The sequence below is a fragment of the Ovis canadensis genome, chromosome X, assembly GCF_042477335.2.
Source record: "Ovis canadensis isolate MfBH-ARS-UI-01 breed Bighorn chromosome X, ARS-UI_OviCan_v2, whole genome shotgun sequence".
NCBI classification, from domain to species: domain Eukaryota; kingdom Metazoa; phylum Chordata; class Mammalia; order Artiodactyla; family Bovidae; genus Ovis; species Ovis canadensis.
In genome coordinates this window covers 86414360-86434634 of record NC_091727.1, presented here as the reverse complement: position 1 = coordinate 86434634, position 20275 = coordinate 86414360, and the positions used below count along the sequence as shown (strand labels likewise).

The 20275-nt window shown below is 40.5% G+C and overlaps 1 protein-coding gene across 5 annotated transcripts in view; it reads left to right on the top strand.

Moving 5' to 3' along the window:
• The window catches only part of MTMR1 (myotubularin related protein 1), a 61273-nt gene that overhangs the window by 9019 nt on the left and 31979 nt on the right, over positions 1–20275 (top strand). For 2 of the 5 annotated variants that reach the window (XM_070290593.1, XM_070290594.1), the window contains 3 exons: positions 13964–14039; positions 16457–16551; positions 16959–17066. In XM_070290593.1, the coding sequence (XP_070146694.1) occupies positions 13964–14039; positions 16457–16551; positions 16959–17066 (279 nt within the window). Of the gene's footprint in view, positions 1–7980; positions 8005–8628; positions 8656–13963; positions 14040–16456; positions 16552–16958; positions 17067–20275 lie in introns of all 5 variants that reach the window. The other 3 variants (XM_070290595.1, XM_070290591.1, XM_070290592.1) reach the window with 3 other exon arrangements.

Below are 20275 nucleotides of genomic sequence, written 5' to 3'. Positions count from 1 at the left end.
GCAGGAGACTGGGTTTGATCCCTGGGTCGGGACAATCCCCTGGAGAAGGAAATGGCACCCTACTCCAGTATTCTTGCCTGGGAAATCCCCTGGACAGAGGAGCCTGGTGCAAAGAATCAGACATGACTAAGCAATAACACTAGTATCATGCAGTTAGACTTGGGATTTGAACCCAAGTCATCCTATTGAAAAGCTAGAGTGATTTTAAGAATTTTGTTCTGCCTTCCTGTTCACTATTTTTCAAAATGTGGCCCTTGGGTGTTCCCTGGGATGCCTGCAGAAATGCAGCTTCCATGGTCTGCATCCCATTCAGTGAATCAGAATCTCTGAGGGCAGGGAAGAGTGGATCTTATGTATTTCTTGTGTACAATAAATTGTGAAAAGTTTGGCTTCCCTAGGTTTGTATCTGTTGAAATCGATGATGATACCATACATTTCTGGTATATTCCCACAAACCTGAATAATTAGCACTCATGTTAGATTTTAAAGTACAGTTGCTTTATTATTTTCCCGTATCATAAATTGACAGCTTAGGGTCAGATCACCCAAGGTGATCAGATCACCCAAGAATAACACTGGTGTCACATGAAAAGAGTTAAGATGATATGCACATGAACATATTTTAACAGTTATATAATTATTATAATGTATAGTAGAAAAACTGGCACATCAGACTTGTGATTTAATAGATGGATGTTATTGCTTAAAGCCAGGCAAAATATGAAAAAATAGTGGACTTAAAGTCAACATAAATACTAATATTAGTACAGGTGACATACAGGTATAGCAAACTAGACTTGTACAGGTGGTAATAAGATGCCAGAAGTTTGGAAAACATTGTCCCTGTTGAAAGAGTAGATAGCTATTATGTGAATTATGGATTAACTAAATTAATAAATGTATGCCTTAATACCAAGTCATCTTGAAGATTTACCTGATAATTAAGACTACTAGAAGAAATGTAATAAAATGTCTTCTTTGCCTACCCTACTACTAACTCAGTTGCTTCCATTTTTAACAGGCTAAGAAAGAGTACAAATCTCTCTCTTGAATTTGTCAAAACATTTAAGAACAAGATCTGAATGTAATGTTCCAAAGATTAGATGAAAAAAATACAGTCATAAATTGTAATGAAACATTTTTAGGAACTGTCAGCAGAAGTGACAAAGTTGATGAGCTTCCATTGTTTGCAAAGCAGAACTAGGCCAAGAGGGAACATGGTGGAGCCATACAGACTGTACTGGTTAGCTTTGTAACCTTGTATAACCTCTGAGTATCACTTTCCTTTTGTGTAAAGATGAGAGTTTGGATTAGATTTAAAGTCTCAAAATTCCTTTCTTTCTAGAACATTCTTCAATTTTGTTTTGTCCAAAAGGATTTGATTCTGGCCAGCCTTCAGGAAATTAGGACACCATAGTTTTAATGTGATCGTTCTCTTTCCTCTGGCTCCAACATCACCATCAGCACCATCACCACCATCATCATCACCCCTCTGTCCCTCCTGTTTCTCCTACTCTCATCATCACACACACAGTAGCTAGATCTCTTCTTTAAATATTCTGAACAAAAAGGAGAAAATGGAGAGGGTCTTGTACTAAATTTAATCATTTAGTAGGTTAGTACAGTGACTAAATTCTGGATCCTGAACAAAAATTTCCAGAAGGGCTTTGGAGGGAAGTGGGATGCAGTGTGTGGGGAAGGCTTTATTATGCTTGAGTTTGATCTTAGTTAATACTTCTTAAATTGAGTACAAGTCTAGAAAGAGGGAAGTTTGAGCATGATCATTTTGAATCCATGGGCATAATCCACTGTTGATAGCTTGGCCTCATGATCTGTTTATTAAATCAGAGTTTGCAAACACAGATGTCTACAGGGGAGAGCTAACAAGCTAAACAGACATGGGTGAGATCTGTAGAGAACTGGAGACTGCAGTGTGTCCCCTTAGAAACAATTTAATTATAAAAACAACCGTGCTCCTGCCTGTTTGAGCAACAGGCCTCCAGTTTGTAATCACTATAATGGCAGAGTACTGTCCTATCTCTCAGGATTACTTGTAGGTAGAATTATTTCTTAAAAATATCAAGGTTTGGGCTTCTGCTTCTGGAAAGATGGAGCAGATGTACTTTTTCTTATTTTGCACTCTCAGTATAAATAAATACCCTGGACATGATCTATAAGATAAACAAAATAACGCCCTGAAAGGTAGAAGAAGGTAGACTGGTTAGGGACCTCAGGACCCAAGGAACAATGGGGTGGTAATGTCCCTGGTTGTTTTTTTTTTTTTTTTTTTACAACATATGTCTCAGACTTGTTGCCGAAGAAGCCAGCAACCCAGAAATGCCAATGGGTGCAGACAACAAAAGCATAGTCTCTCTCTCCAAAGGACAGGAAGGGGCAGCCGAGTAAAAAGAAAACTTTCAGACACTAACCACTGTGCTCCAGCCAAACACCATAGAAAAAGCTGCAGCCCCACACCCACCAGCAAGGCCAAGTGGGGAGTCTAGATTTCACCCTCACCAGGCTGCAACGAGGCACACCAAGCATGGCAGCTATGGTGTTGGGAGGCCTGGTGGACAGTCAGGGTTTTTAGCACCACCTATCAGCTGGGAAGCCACACCCCCACTGTGGTATCGGTGCTATCAGTCAGATGTGCTCCTGCCACTCCCAGCAGGGCAGGTATCAGTGGAAGCCTAACTGAACCCTGGAACTCTCACCCTCTCCCAGAAATAGCTAGGACACCCCTGGCCTTTGATGTCAGTGGGGACTGAGAGGGGAAACTGAACTTGTACCCCAACCCACCTGTAATGAGGCACTGCTCCCCACCCTCCTCCTGCTTGAGCAGTGGCAGAGAAACAGCTACAACAAAAGGGTTAGGTAAGACCCACACACTGATAATACTCAAAATGGTCAGGTTTCCATTGAAAATCACTCATAATACCAAGAGCCAGAAAGATCTCAAACTGAATGAAGAGAATCAGTAGATGCCAAAACCAAGATGACAGATTTTAGAATTCTGTGAAAAAGATTTTAAAGAAGCCATCATAAAATTGCTTCAGTAAACAATTACAGATATGTTTGATGCAATAAAAATATAGAAAGTGAGAGACAAAAAATAGGAAAGTTTCAGCAAAGAATATGAGATAAGAACCAAATGGAAAATTTAAAACTAAAAAATATAATAATGAAAAAACTCCTCCCCAAAAAACACACACACAAAAAGAAAGAAAAACACTAAACCCTCAGTGGATTGGTTCAACAGCAGAATAGAGAGGGCAGAGAAAAGAATTGAATGAATCTTGAGAGAATTACACAGAGTAAAATTGCCACTCCCAAAAGGTCATATGCTGTATGATTTCATTTGTGTAGTGAAACTGTGTTAGCAGCTCAGTCATGTCCCACTCTGCGACCCCATGGACTATAGCCAGCCAGGCTCCTTTGTTCATGGAATTCTCCAGGCAAGAATACTGAATTGGGTTTCCATTCCCTTCTCTGGGGGATCTTCCCGACTCAGGGATCGAACCTGGCTCTCCTGCATTGCAGGTGGATTCTTTACCATCCGAGATTTCAGGGAAGCCCTTCATTTGTGTAACAGTCTTCAAATGACAAAGTTATAGAAACGGAGAACAGATTAGTGGTTGCTGGGGCCTGAGAAGGGGAAGGGCTGGGAGGGAATTGGATGTGGCCATAAAAGAGGAATGTTAGGTGATGAGGAAATTGTTCTACATCTTGGCTGTGTCAGTGTCAGGGCCCTGGTTCTGGTACTGTTCTCTGTAGTTTTATAATATACAACTAAAATTTGGTGACATGGTACATGGAATCTCTCTTAATCTTACAACTGCTTATGAATCAGCGGTTATCTCAAAATTAGAAATTAAATTTTTAAAAGATCAAGATTTTTATAGACTGCTGAATGACTCTATATTGCATGTAGAATAAATTTTGATTAATATTTCCAACAAGTCATGATATATCAGAAGTATTATTTAAATGAAGCATATAGTTATGCAAATAAAAATGTTAGAATGTTTTTACTCCACTATTACAGTCTTTTCATGGAAAGAAACTCTTAGAGGCATAGGCTCAAAGATAACATTTATTAAAAAACTGATATTTGACTTAGAATCATATGGTTTATAAAAAAGGTCATAAAATTTGGAGTCAGGGCACTTTGCCTTGAGTCCCACCCTGTACCTGACTAGCTGCTCAACAAGTTACTTTATCTTGCTGAGCCTCAAGTGTTCTCATCTGTAAAGTGGATGTTATAGCGGAGGCTTAATGTATTAAAAAGGGCAGCATATGTGTGAAATGCATGCAGTGCTCATTTACGGTATGCTATTACTCTATGAAAATGTATATGATATGTAAAAATGAGTACAAGAGGAGTGTATTATAATTGCTGAACACAGGTCCACTTCCAAAAACATGATGTGAGTACCTAATGTGCACAGGGGCTGGGCTACATGGAATTCATAATAGAGGAAAGAGACTCAAAAAAAAAATACAGTACAAGTTGAACTGTGGTGAGTGGTTGCAATAGACAAGGAAACAAGGTGTGGTGGGAGGAGCCAGACAGGTAGAACAGGGCATTCTGGGCATGAGCCTTGAGGCCCTTCGTCAGCCAACTCAGAAAGGGAACAGGTTTAGGTAGGGCTGTGTAGAGATGAAGAGTATCATACTGACACCAGTCAGCTTAGGTTGGAATCCTCACCCACTTAGAACACTTGTGACACCAGACTTGTGACACCAGTTTGTTCCCACACTGGCAAATTCTCCCACACCAGATGAGTGTTCTACGATTCAGTTTGGTTTTGATACTCATTGGAGTTAGTGCAGACCCCACAGGTTAAGGGCTCAGTCCACAAAACTTCTCACTTCAGTTTTCCAGTTTCAGGTAGTGGGTTCCCAGGTTACCTGGAACTTCTGCCTGGCTTGGCTACAAATTGGGGGCTATCATTTGCTAGAGCAACTGACAGAACCCAGGTAAACAGGTTTACCAGTTCCTTATAGGATAAATGATGTAAAAAATGATACAGCCTGTGAAGCTGCCTGAGGTCTTGAGGGCCATTAGCACTGGTTGCAGGATTTGACTTCTGAGCTGTGCTTTAACCATTGTGCTGATTGCCGCCCCCCCAACCCCACACCGAGTTTTCTGAACTCTTCCAAGGAAGCTTAAGTGGCTCCTCGGGTTTGGGGACTGGTCAGGACCTCACAGCCATTCATAGACTCCTCTCCTTTTGTACGTGTAGAAACTGAGGCTGGGTGTGGGCACGCAGAGAGAGGCTTCAGCCTCCTGACTTCAAACCACTGCTCTCTGCCTTTGATCAGAATCACATTCACATGTAAGGCCCAGGGATGCTGCTTGTAGTGCTGTTTTTTAGTTGTCAATTGTTACTATCTCTTTATAGACAAAACATTATAAAATTAATTGCAGTTTCAGAGCAAATGTGAAAATAAACATGCTCGAGTGGAGGTTTGGAGGGAGCAAGGAGAAGCGAGGGAAGAGGTCATACTGTTGCTTTCTTCACCCACCCTGGAGAGAGTTAACAGGGAGTGGAGGTACACTGGATGGCTTTAGTTCCTGTGCATTAATTACAGTGGCACCACACTGAGGTGGTGTAGCAGACTATCTGGGTATAAGTACTTGCTCTACACCTTGAACTTGGCCAGATTACTTAACTGGACCTTGGGTTTCTCATCAGGAAATGGGGCCCATGATAGTTTTTATCTCACAAGGTTGTTCCGAGAATAAAATGTTAGTACATACAAGGCTCCTAGAAGAATGGCTGCCACCGAAAAATCATTTCGTGATTTTTTTTAATGATGCAGCTGCTGCAGAAGGACAATAAAGGGACTAGAAATTACAATTTCAATCAGCAGATTGGGAAGAGGGAGGGAGTAGTGTGAGAAAGCATGTTTCCTCATCTAGCTAGGTCACTAGCTACTGTTTGAAACTAACAAGTCAAGAAGTAGTGGTATCATTTATACATTATACAATGAAACTTTCCAAACTGTTCCACAATTTTATAATTTATGTTCAGTTTTTGTCAACATTTAAAAATTCTGGTAATATGATTTATGTTATAGTTGGATAATATACAAATGTATATAGATCTTAAGTTGCATGCCAACTCTCTACCTGAAAAATGTTCTTACCTTCAAGGAAATTTTTATGATTTATATAGCAAAGCAAATTTGGAACTTAATTTACACATACACACACACACACACACACACACACACACATGAAACCATTACCTTTTACAAATTTTCACCTTATATAATGATTTTAATAAAAAATTCATATATGTTCTAGGAATGTGCTAGTCACAATGCTCACTTTATCTCGTAAGTCACGATACTCCCTATCCCTATATCTCATTGAAATAAATAATACCTCAATCTTTTAGACATTTGTGCCTCATCACTGAACTCTTCTGTTGTTTCTAATTATAAATACTAAAACTTTAATTATTAAGTAATACATCATTTTCATGGTATGCTGTGTATATATGTGTGAAATGTACTGCTGGAATTTAATGCAATTTTAGTTATGCTTCTGAAATAGATGAATAAATATTAACTAAGTAAAAAAAGAAGTAGTGATGTAACCATATTTATGGTTATGGAGGCATAATTTTAAAAATTCTCATTAAATGTGGTTATCACTGACAAATGAAGTTGGGGAGGGGAGCCTCTCTATTTTGACTTTTTATTACCGTGGATGTCCCATTTTGAGTTTTTTTCAAAATTAACATAAGCGTGTATACTATGTATTTTGTACTAACTTTTCTGTTGTAATTAACAAATGATAAATGTCACATATTTAAAGTATACAAATTGATGAGTTTTTGATAGGTGCCCCCTTATGGCACTATCACCACAATTAAGATAAACATATTCATCACCACCACCTCCTCAAAAAAAGGGGCAGATTTAAGCTTCTTAGCCTAAATAGTCTATATTTAGGGATTTCTGGGCTTTAATTCCCTTTGAGCTATAGCATCCCTTAGTTCCAACACCTTTTTTCCTTCAAAGCGTATTTTCTTTTAATAGCGTTTTTTGAAGTGTGTCCTCATATTCACGTGATCCTCTTATCTATCCTGAGTAAAACCTGTGAAGCTAATAAGACCCTCCAGTGATTTTTTTTTTTTTAAATGATGTTTTCTGTAGAATCTCTGGCATTCTATCGTATGTAATGATGATCGGGTTTCGGAGTCAAGAGTGGGGAACAGATGATTCAAGCCTTCCTCAGACTGTCAGCACTGTTCGCTTTTCAAAAGTTCCATTGGCTCTCCGGGCCGTTTCCCGAATGCTCCTGCACGTTTCCATGTGCAGCAGTCGGGGCTGGGCTAAAGTGAGGGAGGCAACTTCTACCTCTGAGGCGGCCACATTGGGGGGTTTAATTCTGGAGTCCCAAGTGCAGATTGGAAATAGAATTCCTATAGAAGCCAGATTAAGATTGTGCTTAACTAGGCTTTGTGATCCCATTAACATCGTGGCTGAGCTGTGCTCCACGCCAGCTGTGGACGCTTTTGTTGTTTCTTGGTTCGGTTTTGTTTTGTTTCTGTGGGCTGGTTTGGGAGAAGAACCACCTTTTTATATCATTGTTTCTATGGGGAAAATGTGTTCAGTATTCCCAACAGACACACAAATGAACTTTTCAAACACAGCCTGTTCACACTGTCTTGTAATAGCCCTTGACAGAAGGGGTTTGTGTTTAAAATAATGTAGTTTGTCTTAGGCTAAGGGCGATAAGTTTCTCCAAATCATAGACTTGCCTACAAATTACAGGACAAATGTGTTAGGATTGATTGGATATTGAATGAAACTTAGAGGGCAAACATGTTAGGATCGACCTGCTGGGTTTTATTTGGAGTATTATGATGTTTCTTAGAGCATGGGCTGGCGAACTTAACAGCATCTTTCACAGGTCAATAGTGATGCGTCCATGATGATGATGTTCTGTGTTTTAACTGACAGGTTTTCAGGAGGCCTGATATAAGGGTAAGGATATTTGGTTTTCAGCACATGGGCCTCCGCCTTGTGTGTCTCTGTGCTTTATCGGACACTTAGTCTATTTAGTATTCTTTGCCTTCTCACTGGTTTTATGAGTCACTCAGATCAATTCGCTCTGCTGTGTCATAGCTTTCAGTGTTCACTAGAAATGCTTTATTTGTTATGATGTTTTCATATGCGAAAAAGCCAATGTGTGTGAGGGCAGGGTGCTAAAATTTGTTTCCAGTGTGCAATACTGACTTTTGTTGTGTTACAGGAATTCTGACCAAGTGGGTATTCATGGCATGGGGTTTATAAGTCTAGGCCTACAGAGTCCTGTTCATTTAACCGTGTTCATCACATAATTCATGCTAGAGTATTTATTAACAAGAAAAACAACAAAGTGGTCAGTTGTCCATCCTGAGTAGGCAATCTAAGATTTCAAGTCTTGATTACAAGATCAAGTAAGATTTCATGTTTGCATGCTGAATCCCAAAAACAGAAGTGCCAATCTTGAAGATGAATTTAGCAAAATCAGCCCCATTTAGTATTTCTTAAAATACAGACGTAGCTGTTATAGCTAGTGGATTATAGTTTATATTTTCCTCATGATTTTCCTTCCCTTTATTTCAGAATGTTCATAAAGCAAGACAAAGATTGGTAATGTGCATGCATTTAAACCTGAGTATCAGATGTTGAAAATTAACCTTGTTCCATTAAATGAAAACAATGTGGATTTTGACAGAATCATTTAGTGACTTTGGTTTTAAACTTTTAAAAATAAGCAGGTTAAATCAAATTCTTGGATTCTAGTTGGTTTATCTTTGTTTAATTTTGTTTTCACCATGTTTTCTTTTGCTCATGGGAATCATTTTCTTTCATTGATTCACATTGTTAACTATTAGTGTTTGGCTTTACACTTGCATGGACTTTGAAATGCTATGTGGGTTTTTTTTCTTTTTTTTTTGGTTGTTTGGTCATTCATTCTTCTGTTTTTAAAATTTTTATCAAAGAATGATTCCATTTTCTTTGTATTAAAAAAATGGAAATTTCAAAAAACTGGCTGTGTTTAACAATTTGTCCTGCTCTGAAGGGTAGCAGTACCAACTGTGTACTAAATTCAACCTGATGATAAACTATAAAAATATTTTAAGTAACTATTTTATTTTACTGACAAAAATGAAAGGTGGGGAAGAGTAAATTTTTTTTAAAGCTTTGCTACTTATTCACTGATTGCCTTTTAAAGAAATATAGTCCTTGGGATCAAAGTTTCTTGAAGGAAAAATATATTGATGCTAAATTTTAATATTTTCAGCCTCAGAGACTTGATATAACTTTTTTTTGTTTTTTTTTTCCCTAGGAATACATTATTTATTATTTTTTAATTTTTTTTTGTGTTTTACTTTACAATATTGTATTGGTTTTGCCATACATCAACATGGGAGAATGGCATTGATATAACTTTTAAAAGGGGTTATAATTTTGTCATCTTCAATATTCATGCTCATTATACCACAGGCTAAACTAAAAGTCCAAGTTTTTAGGGTTTAAAAAGCTCATTCTATAAAGAAAGTAAGAATAGTAGTACATGTAAAGGGATTAGAAAATTTAGATAAATATATGTGATATTTTAGCTATTTTTTGAAGCACATTGATACTGTAGTTAGATTTAATATGATTTTGAGTCATAAATCACAGTATTTAATTAGCAATAAGCAATAAGTAACAGAGCATTTGTATGTATTTGCATATGTATGACCCCAGCATGTGATATGCACATGTGCATGTGTGGAAATGTTGTTAATTCCAGTGGCATTGACCTCTGGGCAACATAATAGTTCCTTTTAAAAACACATGTCTACGAACCGCCTTTGGATTTTGGCTGGATTTTGGTCGCTGCCCGGTCTCTGTGGTCTGATTTATTTTCTATGAGCATGTTATGCATCTGTGATTTTGATTCTTTGCTGTACGCTGCAGTATTGCTTGATTTTAAAAAGACAGTACATTCTGTGTAACCCATGATGTTTGTTGCTTTTCATTTTACACCCCAACACAAACACAGAGTAGATACTCCATTTTAGGCTGAGGATGCTATAGATGGCCTCCACGTTCCTTCCTTAACTCCAAGGGGGAAAATATTGGTATTTGCAAAACCATGAAAGGTGTGTTACATGCTTACTGTCTCTTTAAGAAAGAACTTCTGTCCTTTCACCTGTCTGTTTGCACGTGTTTCTCTTTCCCCCCCTTTGCCTTTTCTTGTCCATGCACCTGGTGCTGTGCAGGAGATTCAGGAAGAACACAATGGCTACCCTTCTGAAGCTGAAGCTGATCAGGTGGCAAGTTGTACATGTTCATCTGTTTGTAGTTACAGACCGTGCATTTAGAAGCCATTTCATACTAGATTTCTAGGCAACCAGCAAATGCTTTTTCCACTACAGTAGCACTCTCCTGTCCAAGTTTGGTAGATTCCATTATGACATTATTTGCAAAAATTGGTTTATCCAACATTTTGTCAACCAGAAATTTGTTCATCTCTGCCTCTCAGTTTTCCCAAGTAGATTTACTGATGGGAATAATGAGCCTCAGTCACAACACGATTCTGTAGCGCCTTCACAAAGACTTAGAGGGGCAGATGCACACACTCAGGGTGCTCCTCAAGGGTGCAGACTTTTCTTTATTCAAATTTGCAAGGTCTGTACCCAGCACAGCACCTGGCATGCTGTAGGTGTTTATGGAATGAGTCCATGTATTTTGCAGAAGGAAAAAAAAAATCATTCATCGAGGTTTCTTCAGTACTTGCTCTTTGCTCAGTGCCTCTGGACTCTGGAGAGATTTAATGCAGCAGAGCTTTCCCCAAAGCTTATGTAGAAACTGAGTATATGAAACCTCTAGAGGAGCTGCTCCAGGGAAGCATGGGAAACTCCCAGTGCTCAGCTGTCCCTTTGCCCAGCCCACCCTCCTTTGGTGACTCTGGAAGTACCTTGCAGAGGCCCGTTTGAAAACCACTGCTTTCGGCAGGCAGCTGTTACAGAAACTATCCACCCAGCAGCCTGGGTTCAAGAGGAGAAAGCAGTGGAGAGCCAGCAAGTTGGTGACCTTCCAGGTCACCAGCAGAGGTCTGGGCTGAGATCATCAGAGAGAATTCCTCAACTGGGCAACACTTGGAGCAGAGGCCCCAAGAGGGCTGGGTGTATTCACGAGACATATTTTATCCATAAGAACATTCCTCTTTAATGATATACATGGGTTGGATAAATCAAGGGTCAAATCATGTCCTGTGCAACTTGGAAGTTGCAGTCAAAGCTTAATATAGCACAAGTGTGCGTCCTATCTCCTAACACTGGCTTTTTAGAGGGAATCTACTGTCCTCGCAAAACAATGAGGCTTTAAGATCCATTCTCCTCTCGAATTCCTATGCTAAAGCTGAATGTCTTTCCTGTACACAGTGAACTTTTTATAGGGAGATCTGAAGCAGTGGGATCAATGATTTGTTTTATTCTGATAGTTGCCTTTTCATCATGTACAAAGCATGTCCCAGATTTAACTATTTTTAGTGAGAGGTTTGTCTATCCCATCAACACGTCTCATGCCTCATATAAATGCACGGATATTTCATGCCAGATTTAATGTCACTGTTAGAAGAGAAACCTTTGATCCCTAGCCTCTATCTTGAGAGTCTTGTACATTCTCAAAATGGTCCAGTCACTGCTGCCTCCCATCAATGGCATCTTATTAGTTAGTCCTGGGTTGAGGACTTGAAAGTGTGTGAAGTGACTTCCTATAAAGTGAATCAGACTTTCCCCCACCTCTTCCAAATTCAGTTGATTAGAACAGCTTGCTTTAGTAAATATATTTTAAAATAACCTATTCCCGTTTATTTTTGAATATCAGTTAATGGTTTTAAGTCTATATGATAATATTTAGCCATTAAAATAAGCTTTAAAAGTATAACATTTGAAGTTATTTAAAACTTGAATATTGATTAAAATAGCTTTCTTCCTTTGTAACTATATTATAAAATCAGTCACTAGGTTAGGCAATAAATTAAAGAAAGAAGACTTTCAAAATAAGGCCTCTGTGAAGATTGGTGATTTTTAGTGTTTCTAAAACTGGACATTGAAAAGTATAAATATTGGTTTATGCTTTATTGTGTCAAAGCTGTATTTCCAAAACAGGTATGAATATAAATGTATCCACAAACACTTCTCTGTGTCCCCTTTAACAGTTTTCTGCATCCCTAAAAATGTTGATTGAGAAGTGTCTTAAAAACCAATCTGGACTAAAAGTTTAAACTGAGTAAAATTGCTTGGAGGTGATGATGAACACTAATCTGTAGGAGGAGGAACTGTGTCATTTTTGTGCCCTCCCCAAACAAATATCATTTGACCAACATTTAGCGTTGAATTCGCTCTTTATATTTTGACATTTTCCCTTCTTATTTTATAAAAATGGATGAACCTATTATATAGTGTTTTTAAGTGGACCTTTAAGACCCTTTATAAAATATATTGAAGTATTCTTATAACTGTGAAAAATAATTATTTTGAATTTTCAATAATTTTGACTAGAATTATAAAAGATACAAGTTTTAGTATTTTGCTTCATAAAATTATGTTGAAAACTTAGGACTATCTACTCTGTTTTCTGCCCAACACTAGTGGCCTCCTGATGTTAACAGGTATTTTTTTGGAGAAAGCAGCCCCTGATGGATGAGGTAGGGGAAATGCAGCATACTCTAGCGCCCTCTGGCGGATCCAGCCTGCATTAACATGCTAAAGATTTGTCTCACTAAAAAAAAAAAAAAAAAAAGAACCCAGCTAAACTTGTTTCCTTTAACCCAGCATTTCCCAAACTTTTCCAAATAAATCCTATTTGCATCTCTTGGGAATTTAGTGCTCTATGAAACACAGCTTGGGAATTTCTGGGGTTTTGAACACCTTGCTCTTCTTCATGACACATTATGTCAGAGATCCCCAGAGAAAGTGACCAGTTTTCTTGGCAGTATTGGACAAGGTGGCAGTACCTTGGAATAGGCACAAAGTTCAGGCTGTGGTCCCTAGATCTGTAGTTCAAGAACACCATTTTCTCAGCTCCCCTGAGTTATCTGGTGCTATCCAACCAGGCTTGCCAGAGACTGGCTCTAATGGTTCATAGTGCCAATCTGGACATTTAGAAATGTGGGCATGTATCCTTCCAGCCATCCAAGACATCCTTTTCCTGGTAATATTGTAACAGGAACCCTGAGACCTCTTTAGGAATTTGCTCGGTAAGCGTGGAATCAGCAGTGTGAACTGACAGGGGAGAAAAGCCTGATGAACAACACACCCTGCTCCCCAGGAGTGGATGAAATACTCTTGTCTGCCAGTTGAGGGCACGTTCTCGTGGCCTGTATACACACTGACAAGCATACTCGCCTGTCCTCCCTCCTACACATTGTGTAGCTGCAGGAAGCTGGGTTGGAGTAGGGAAGCTTTCTTATTTTATAAAATAAGGCTTTAAGAGTAGGGCTTTCCTTAGTAAGAGACCCTCTCTGCTTTCTTAAATTAGACTTTGGGGTTTCCCACACACTCTTATAGCTGGGCCATTTCTACAGCTGCTTAAGCATCTGCATCTAATGATTTTATTTGTACTAGTTTCACGCTCAGAAGGTAACCTTTTTTGACCTTATTTCCAAATTCTGGAGGCACCTTGTAATAGCTGTCTGTGTAGTGATTACAGTATCTATCTGTCATGTCAAACCATCTCTGTATTAATGCTTTCTAACTGTGAACTTTAAGTATGTGTAACAATTTGCTCGAATATGCAGCATGGTGTCCTGTGATGCGGAGCTTTGAAATTGTCTTGTAAGGGGAGGGGGGCATACATTTTGCACGCTTCTGTAGCCTCATAGCAAGAGCACAGAGCACTACCATTCTTCCCAGGTTTACAGATGGAAAGGGAGATTTACTCGTGTTTGGTTTCTCGCCAGGCTCTAAGGGATGGAAATAAGCTGGCACAGATGGAAGAAGCGCCACTTTTCCCAGGAGAATCAATCAAGGCCATTGGTAAGTTTAACGAGTACATTTTGCTCATGGAGATCCGTAAAATGACATGGCACATTAGTCGTAAGCACAGGTGATGTATGTGCTGGAGATCAGCCAAATCCTTTTAATTTGGGGACAAATGGATGAGACCTTGTCCTTCTTCCTGTCATCATGACCTTAAGAGACGAGGGACTATAGAGGATCCCTTGAAGCTCCAAGTGAGTCTCGGGTGGCAGTACCAACAGAAGAGGGGCCCAACTTTGCCCCATGAACTGAGGCAAGTGAGACTCTCACGGTGATGTCAGTTCGATGATTTGTTGGAAGCCTTCACTGAAGGAAAAGGTCCTGAGGGATGATCCACATCATACTTTTAATGGCAATTTTGAGAACTTGGCAAAGAAATTTTAGTGGCTTTGAAGAGTCCCGAAAGTACAATTTTAGTGCAGGAAAAGGGCATGTGCGCCCACCCTGGATTATAAGGGCAGAGGCCTGCAGTGGATGGCTAGGCATTTGAGCTGGCGGTCCACTGTGCCAGGCTGGGTGGGAGGGCAGCCAGCTGGGACCACTTCAGCTCACGATTGCCGGGGTTAGGGTTGGCAGCCTGGTGTGCGAGGCTCAGTGTCGCCTTCTTCCCTCCTGGCTCCCTCCCAGAGGCACGTGCCCAGTCCTGGAGCATGGTCATGTTGTGTTTGAGTAGCTGGGCTCTCCTGCCAGGACCTTCACGCACATTCTTCCTCTGTGATAGCCTGCTTTGTGGCTCTGGGCTCTGTCCATCCCAACCTGAGTTTTGAAACGGTTTCTCTCTTGGGCTTCAGGAACTTCATCCACTCCTGGTGCTCCACCGGCCTCTCTGGCCTTTCCTCCTCTGGGAGCATTTCTAGCCCTGCCTCTGTGTTGTTTTGGGAATGATGGGACTAAAATGCAGAGCTAATTCTATCATGCCTCTCCTTCTACTCCAGACAGACAGACTACACAGATTTAAAGTGAATGTGAAGAGTTTTGACACTTTTATACCCCTGGGAAACCACCATCACAGTCAAGATAATGAATATGCTTATCACCTCCCAGAAGTTTCCTTAGGGCCCTTTATAATCCCTCTCACCCATACCTTCTGCCCCTTTCCCAAGCTCTAGAGGGTTGTTGATATTTTCTCGAGTTTTATAGAAATGGAATCATTGAGTATGTCCTTATGTCTGCTTATCCCATTCTGCTTAATTGTAGTGATATTCACCCATATTATGAGTGCTGTGGTCAGCAGTCATTCCTTTTCATTGCTGGGTCATATTCCATTGTGTGGATACATCACAGCGTGCTGATCCATTCACCTATTGACAGACACTTGGGTTGTTTCTGTTGTTTGGCTATTACAAATAATACTGCCATGAACTCTGATGAACAAGTCATCTCTGGCCTCGTGTCCCATCGTCCTCGTGCACCCTTGGACCCAGCCACACTAACCTCTGGCAACTTGTTAACCTCTCCTCCCTTCCCCTTCTCCAGCCTCCCTGCTGAATTAAGTCATTCCTTTTCTGAGCTCTTATCACATCAAGTCCACATGGTTCTGATAACATTTATCAGGCTCTGTGGTGCTTTTCTGTGTAGTATCCCTCAGGGGTTACCTGATGAGTAGGAAGGAATCTTGTCGTTTATACCTAGAACCCCAACAATAGGAGCCACTCAGTACATAATGAGTTTTATAAAAGTTTAATATAAGTGTTTTGAGAATTTGGCTGAATGACAGCTTTAGTGCTGTTATTTATCCCCTTGGATTCATCAGTGACTGTGTCCATTCTTGAGCTTTCAGTGGAATGGCACTTTTAGTGGAAAAGCACTTTGGGAACATTGGGAAGATGTGGTATCTTTGTGACTGGTGTGAGCGTCCCAGCGTTCATAGGAGTCATATGTGTTGTTGATTTTGATATGAAGGATGTTGATATTGATACAAACATTAAGAAATATGGAAGCTGATGAAGAATTTGAAGCAAAGAAGTCTTTCCCTACTTCCTTGATGTGGGTTTGGTTTTTGCCATCTGTAAAGCAGTTTTTTTGGAGATGTTTCAGGGGACAGTGTTTAGCTTTAGTTAGTTTTCATTAGTAGTGATTTATGAAATGTAGCCCAGGATCTTCAGAGTTTAATTAATATGTTTTTGAATGTGATTAATTTATCACTCAGGGAAAATGTGAACTATTTGGAAAGAAATGACAAAATGTAACTTATTATGAGGCTCTTTACTTAAAACCTCACTAGGTAGCAAATAAGACTTTTGTTTTTAAAATGGAATTTTATTAGAAGACTATCCATCTATGCCTTTATTTAAAGTAATGAAAAAATTTAAATTCCTAGAAAACTAGAATCACGCATTTGTGGAAACTCATGTTAAGATTTATTGAAACACAAGCCAATGGCACTAGATGCTATTTGGGGTTTTTTCTTTCAGTGAAAGACGTCATGTATATCTGCCCATTTGTGGGAGCAGTGACTGGCACCCTGACAGTGACGGACTTTAAGATGTACTTCAAGAATGTAGAGAGAGTGAGTATTTAAAAATGGGTTTTATTTTTTAAAATGTTGCAGAAGAAAGCGTATAATAAAGAAGATAGTAAAAAGTATCCTGAAATCCTACCACTCTGAGAGAAACTGAGAGTCAGTTTTAAAATGTGCCCATTATAAGATGTGCAAGCAGATTTTATATGTTGAAAAGAAGTATTAAAGTAAAGTAACACTTTAAAGTAACACTTACAAGGGGGTGGGGGTGGGGTTTAATTATACTCTTGACATCTACATCACTAAGTAGGTGATAAACCAGACCTTGGTGTCTTAGCCAGAACCAAGAGGAAAATCAAAGTAAGAAGCAAACATGTTTTTAGCCAGTGAAGACTTGAATTGGAAAACTCTGTTGACTGACACTGATTGGCATTCATGTTCATCTGTGAACCCAGGACCCACATTTCGTCCTCGATGTCCCCCTGGGAGTGATCAGCAGAGTTGAAAAGATTGGAGCACAAAGCCATGGAGACAACTCTTGTGGCATAGAGATCGTGTGCAAGGTACGGTGCAGACAGAGAGAAACTGAGATGGGGCAGCCAGCTGGAACATCCTTGGACTCTTGGATAGTAAGAATAATTTGGACGTTAGTCACTCAGATGCCTTCGGGACACAAACCTCTTCAACCTTTCATCAGCCAATTCAGACCATTATATAAGCTGTTGAAGTAAACTGCTTCTTTTCTGTTGAAGTGTTCCAATTAACATGGACCTGTAACCTAGGTGGTGACATGATTTGTTACATTTCAGAGAAATCAAGTGGAAAGCAGAGATCAGTATTTTTTTGGCAGTTTGTCATTATAATACTAGTTTTCAGTCAGAGACTTCCTAAAGGGACAGTGGGCATGTGCGTGCTCAGTTGCTCAGTCGTGTCCTACTCTTTGCAACCCCATGGACTGTATCCCGCCAGGTTCCTCTGTCCATGGGATTTTCCGAGGCAAGAATACTGGAATGGGTTGCCAATTCCTCCTCCAGGGGATCTTCCTGACCCAGGGACCAAACCCACATCCCCTGTGTCTCCTTCATTGGAAGGTGGATTCTTTACTACTGAGCTACCCAGGAATCCCTAAAGGGACAACAATATTCATAAATTCTGTGATTAAAAACACAGTTGAGTTTCTTGTTGGAATTTGCACCTGAGCCATGCTTAATTTTGATTTTGTCCCTTTCCTCCAATGGATTAAGTAAAATTTGTGTGACAGCTTTGATGAGGACTAATGAAAGATGAACATGAATTTGAGCCAACTCTGAGCAATGGAGGACAGAGAAGCCTGGCAAGCTGCAGTCCATGGGGTTGCAAAGAGTAGGACACAACTGAGCAACTGAACAACAACAAAGTCATTTAAGAAACACCTTACTTCAATTCCAATGACTTTGCCTTGTGGAATACAGTTCACTAACAACCTCACCTAAAATACCAGGCAAGAGATCCTGTCTGCAGCACCATCCAGGTCCCTTCCCAGTTTGGGGTTTGGATTAGATTCCTGCCAGTCTATCTGCCTCCATCATATCTCTGAGTGAGGCTCTTGCTGGTTGGCCCTAGACTGCAGTTGAACTCACGTTTTCAAATAAGCCTTTACTGTGCCGGGTCGGAAATCTGCTGGCTTCCTAGCATCTCTCGAGCAACATGTGGCTGTCCTCCCCTCGGGTCCATGGTGGCAGTCCTGATTCTCCAGGATTCTCCACAGGCAGAGCAGTGGGAATCCTCTGCAGAACTTAAAGCCAAGGGTGGGGTGGGTGAGTCAATTCTGTAATTGTGGAACAGGTCATTTACCTACTCAGAACTCTTCAGTAGCTGCCCTTGGGCTAGAGGGAAAACACGGAGACCCCATGGTGTGAGCGGGCTTGCTTTCCTTGGCGGCTCCCACTCCAGCCCACCTCCCCTTGTTCTTGCCATCCCATTCCTATAGTTGCTCCCACCTGCCTTGGACCCCGCCAACCCTTGCCACACTCAGACTCCTGGGGCTTCACACATGCTCTGTCTTTGCTGGCAATGCCTTTGCCTCTGAGCTGCTGCTGCTGCTAAGTCGCTTCAGTCATGTCTGACTCTGTGTGATCCCATAGACAGCAGCCCACCAGGCTCCCCTGTCCCTGGGATTCTCCAGGCAAGAACACTGGAGTGGGTTGCCATTTCCTTCTCCAATGCATGAAAGTGAAAAGTGAAAGTGAAGTTGCTCAGTCATGTCCAACTCTTCGCGACCCCATGGACTGCAGCCTACCAGGCTCCTCCGTCCATGGGATTTTCCAGGCAAGAGTACTGGAGTGGGGTGCCATTGCCTTCTCTTTCTGAACTGAGCAATCCTATATAGCAAGTCAGCTCAGTCAGCAACTGAGGAGCATGTGTGTAGCCAGAGTAGCTTGGCGGGAGGGCACAGCAGGAAGTTACATCACTTAGGCAGGTGTCCTGTAGTTGCTTTCCTATGATATTTTTTTGTGTGTGTGTGGCCAAGGTGAGTCTTTGTGAAAAGCAGTTTAAAAATGTTCTTCAGTGTCGAATTACCAGGACCATGCTTAAACAGGTGATATGCAATTCAAAAAGTACAAAAACTGTGTGTAGCAAAAAGTAAGTTTCTCTCCAGCCACTCTGATCCACTCTGTGCAGGCACCCACTGGCACCAGTTTCCATAGATGGCCTCTGCATACAAGCCTGTGTCTGAAAATGTGAATGGTCGTGTGTTACATTCATTGTTCTGTACCTTTCTTACCACCCTCAACTATTATCTTGGAATTCCTTGCTAGCAGTACCTAATGAACCACTTCTTGTTTTCATTAGCTCTGTAGTATGCCATCAGTAGTACTGTAGTTCATTGAGCCAGCCCTTATTTATTGATAGGCATTTAGGTTATTTCCATTCTTTCACTGTTATAAATAATACCACAGCAATACCTTCCTCACTTCCCCAATTGCTTTTGCTTCAATTTGTTTGTGGTCATATTTATTTTTGAATTCCATGTAAGATTAAAGAATGAGATTCCTGTTTTAACAAAGAGCGTAGGCTTAGAAAGGTCAGGGTGTAGTGCTCAAGCCAGTCCTGGGAAGACATTGCACCCTTTGAACCACCTTGTCAGCCTTGCTCCTGACAACTTCCAGTTGGGCTTCAGGCTGACAGCTTGTGCAGCAGGGGGCTTTCAGATACTTATCTTGAGAAGCAACATTGTAATTTCTGTAAGGAAGTCACTGAGAGCCACCGTCTCTACATGACATAGAATCCTTGCTCCGAGTTCAGAGGAGAAACCTCTGTTGGATTTCTATTTGATGGATGGTGTGAATTCCATAATTGATTCTTTGAGCAGCTTAAGCCAGAACTGATTTTATGGCACACCTTTAGCACAGAAGGGCACACCATTTGATGTACCACTTTTATGTACTAACCTTACTCCTGGTTCCATCTGATGAATTTTCCCCCCTAACACCTCCCCTTTGTTCCATTTTCCTCAATTTATTATCTTGTTGGAGGTGTTTTGTGAATTGCCTTTGGTTAGTTGGAGTAAAATGGAGTCCAGTCACCACTTGGTGTCCACCAGAGACTAGTTACAGGACACCCCCTCGCCAGCAAATACCAACATCTGGAGACATGAATGCCCAAATGTAAAATGGCATCATATTTGTATACAGTCTCTGCACATCCTCCTGTGTACTTTAGATCATCTCTACATCATTTTAAATACCTAGTGCTGTGTCAGTGCTATGTAAATAGTTGCTTGACAAGTTGT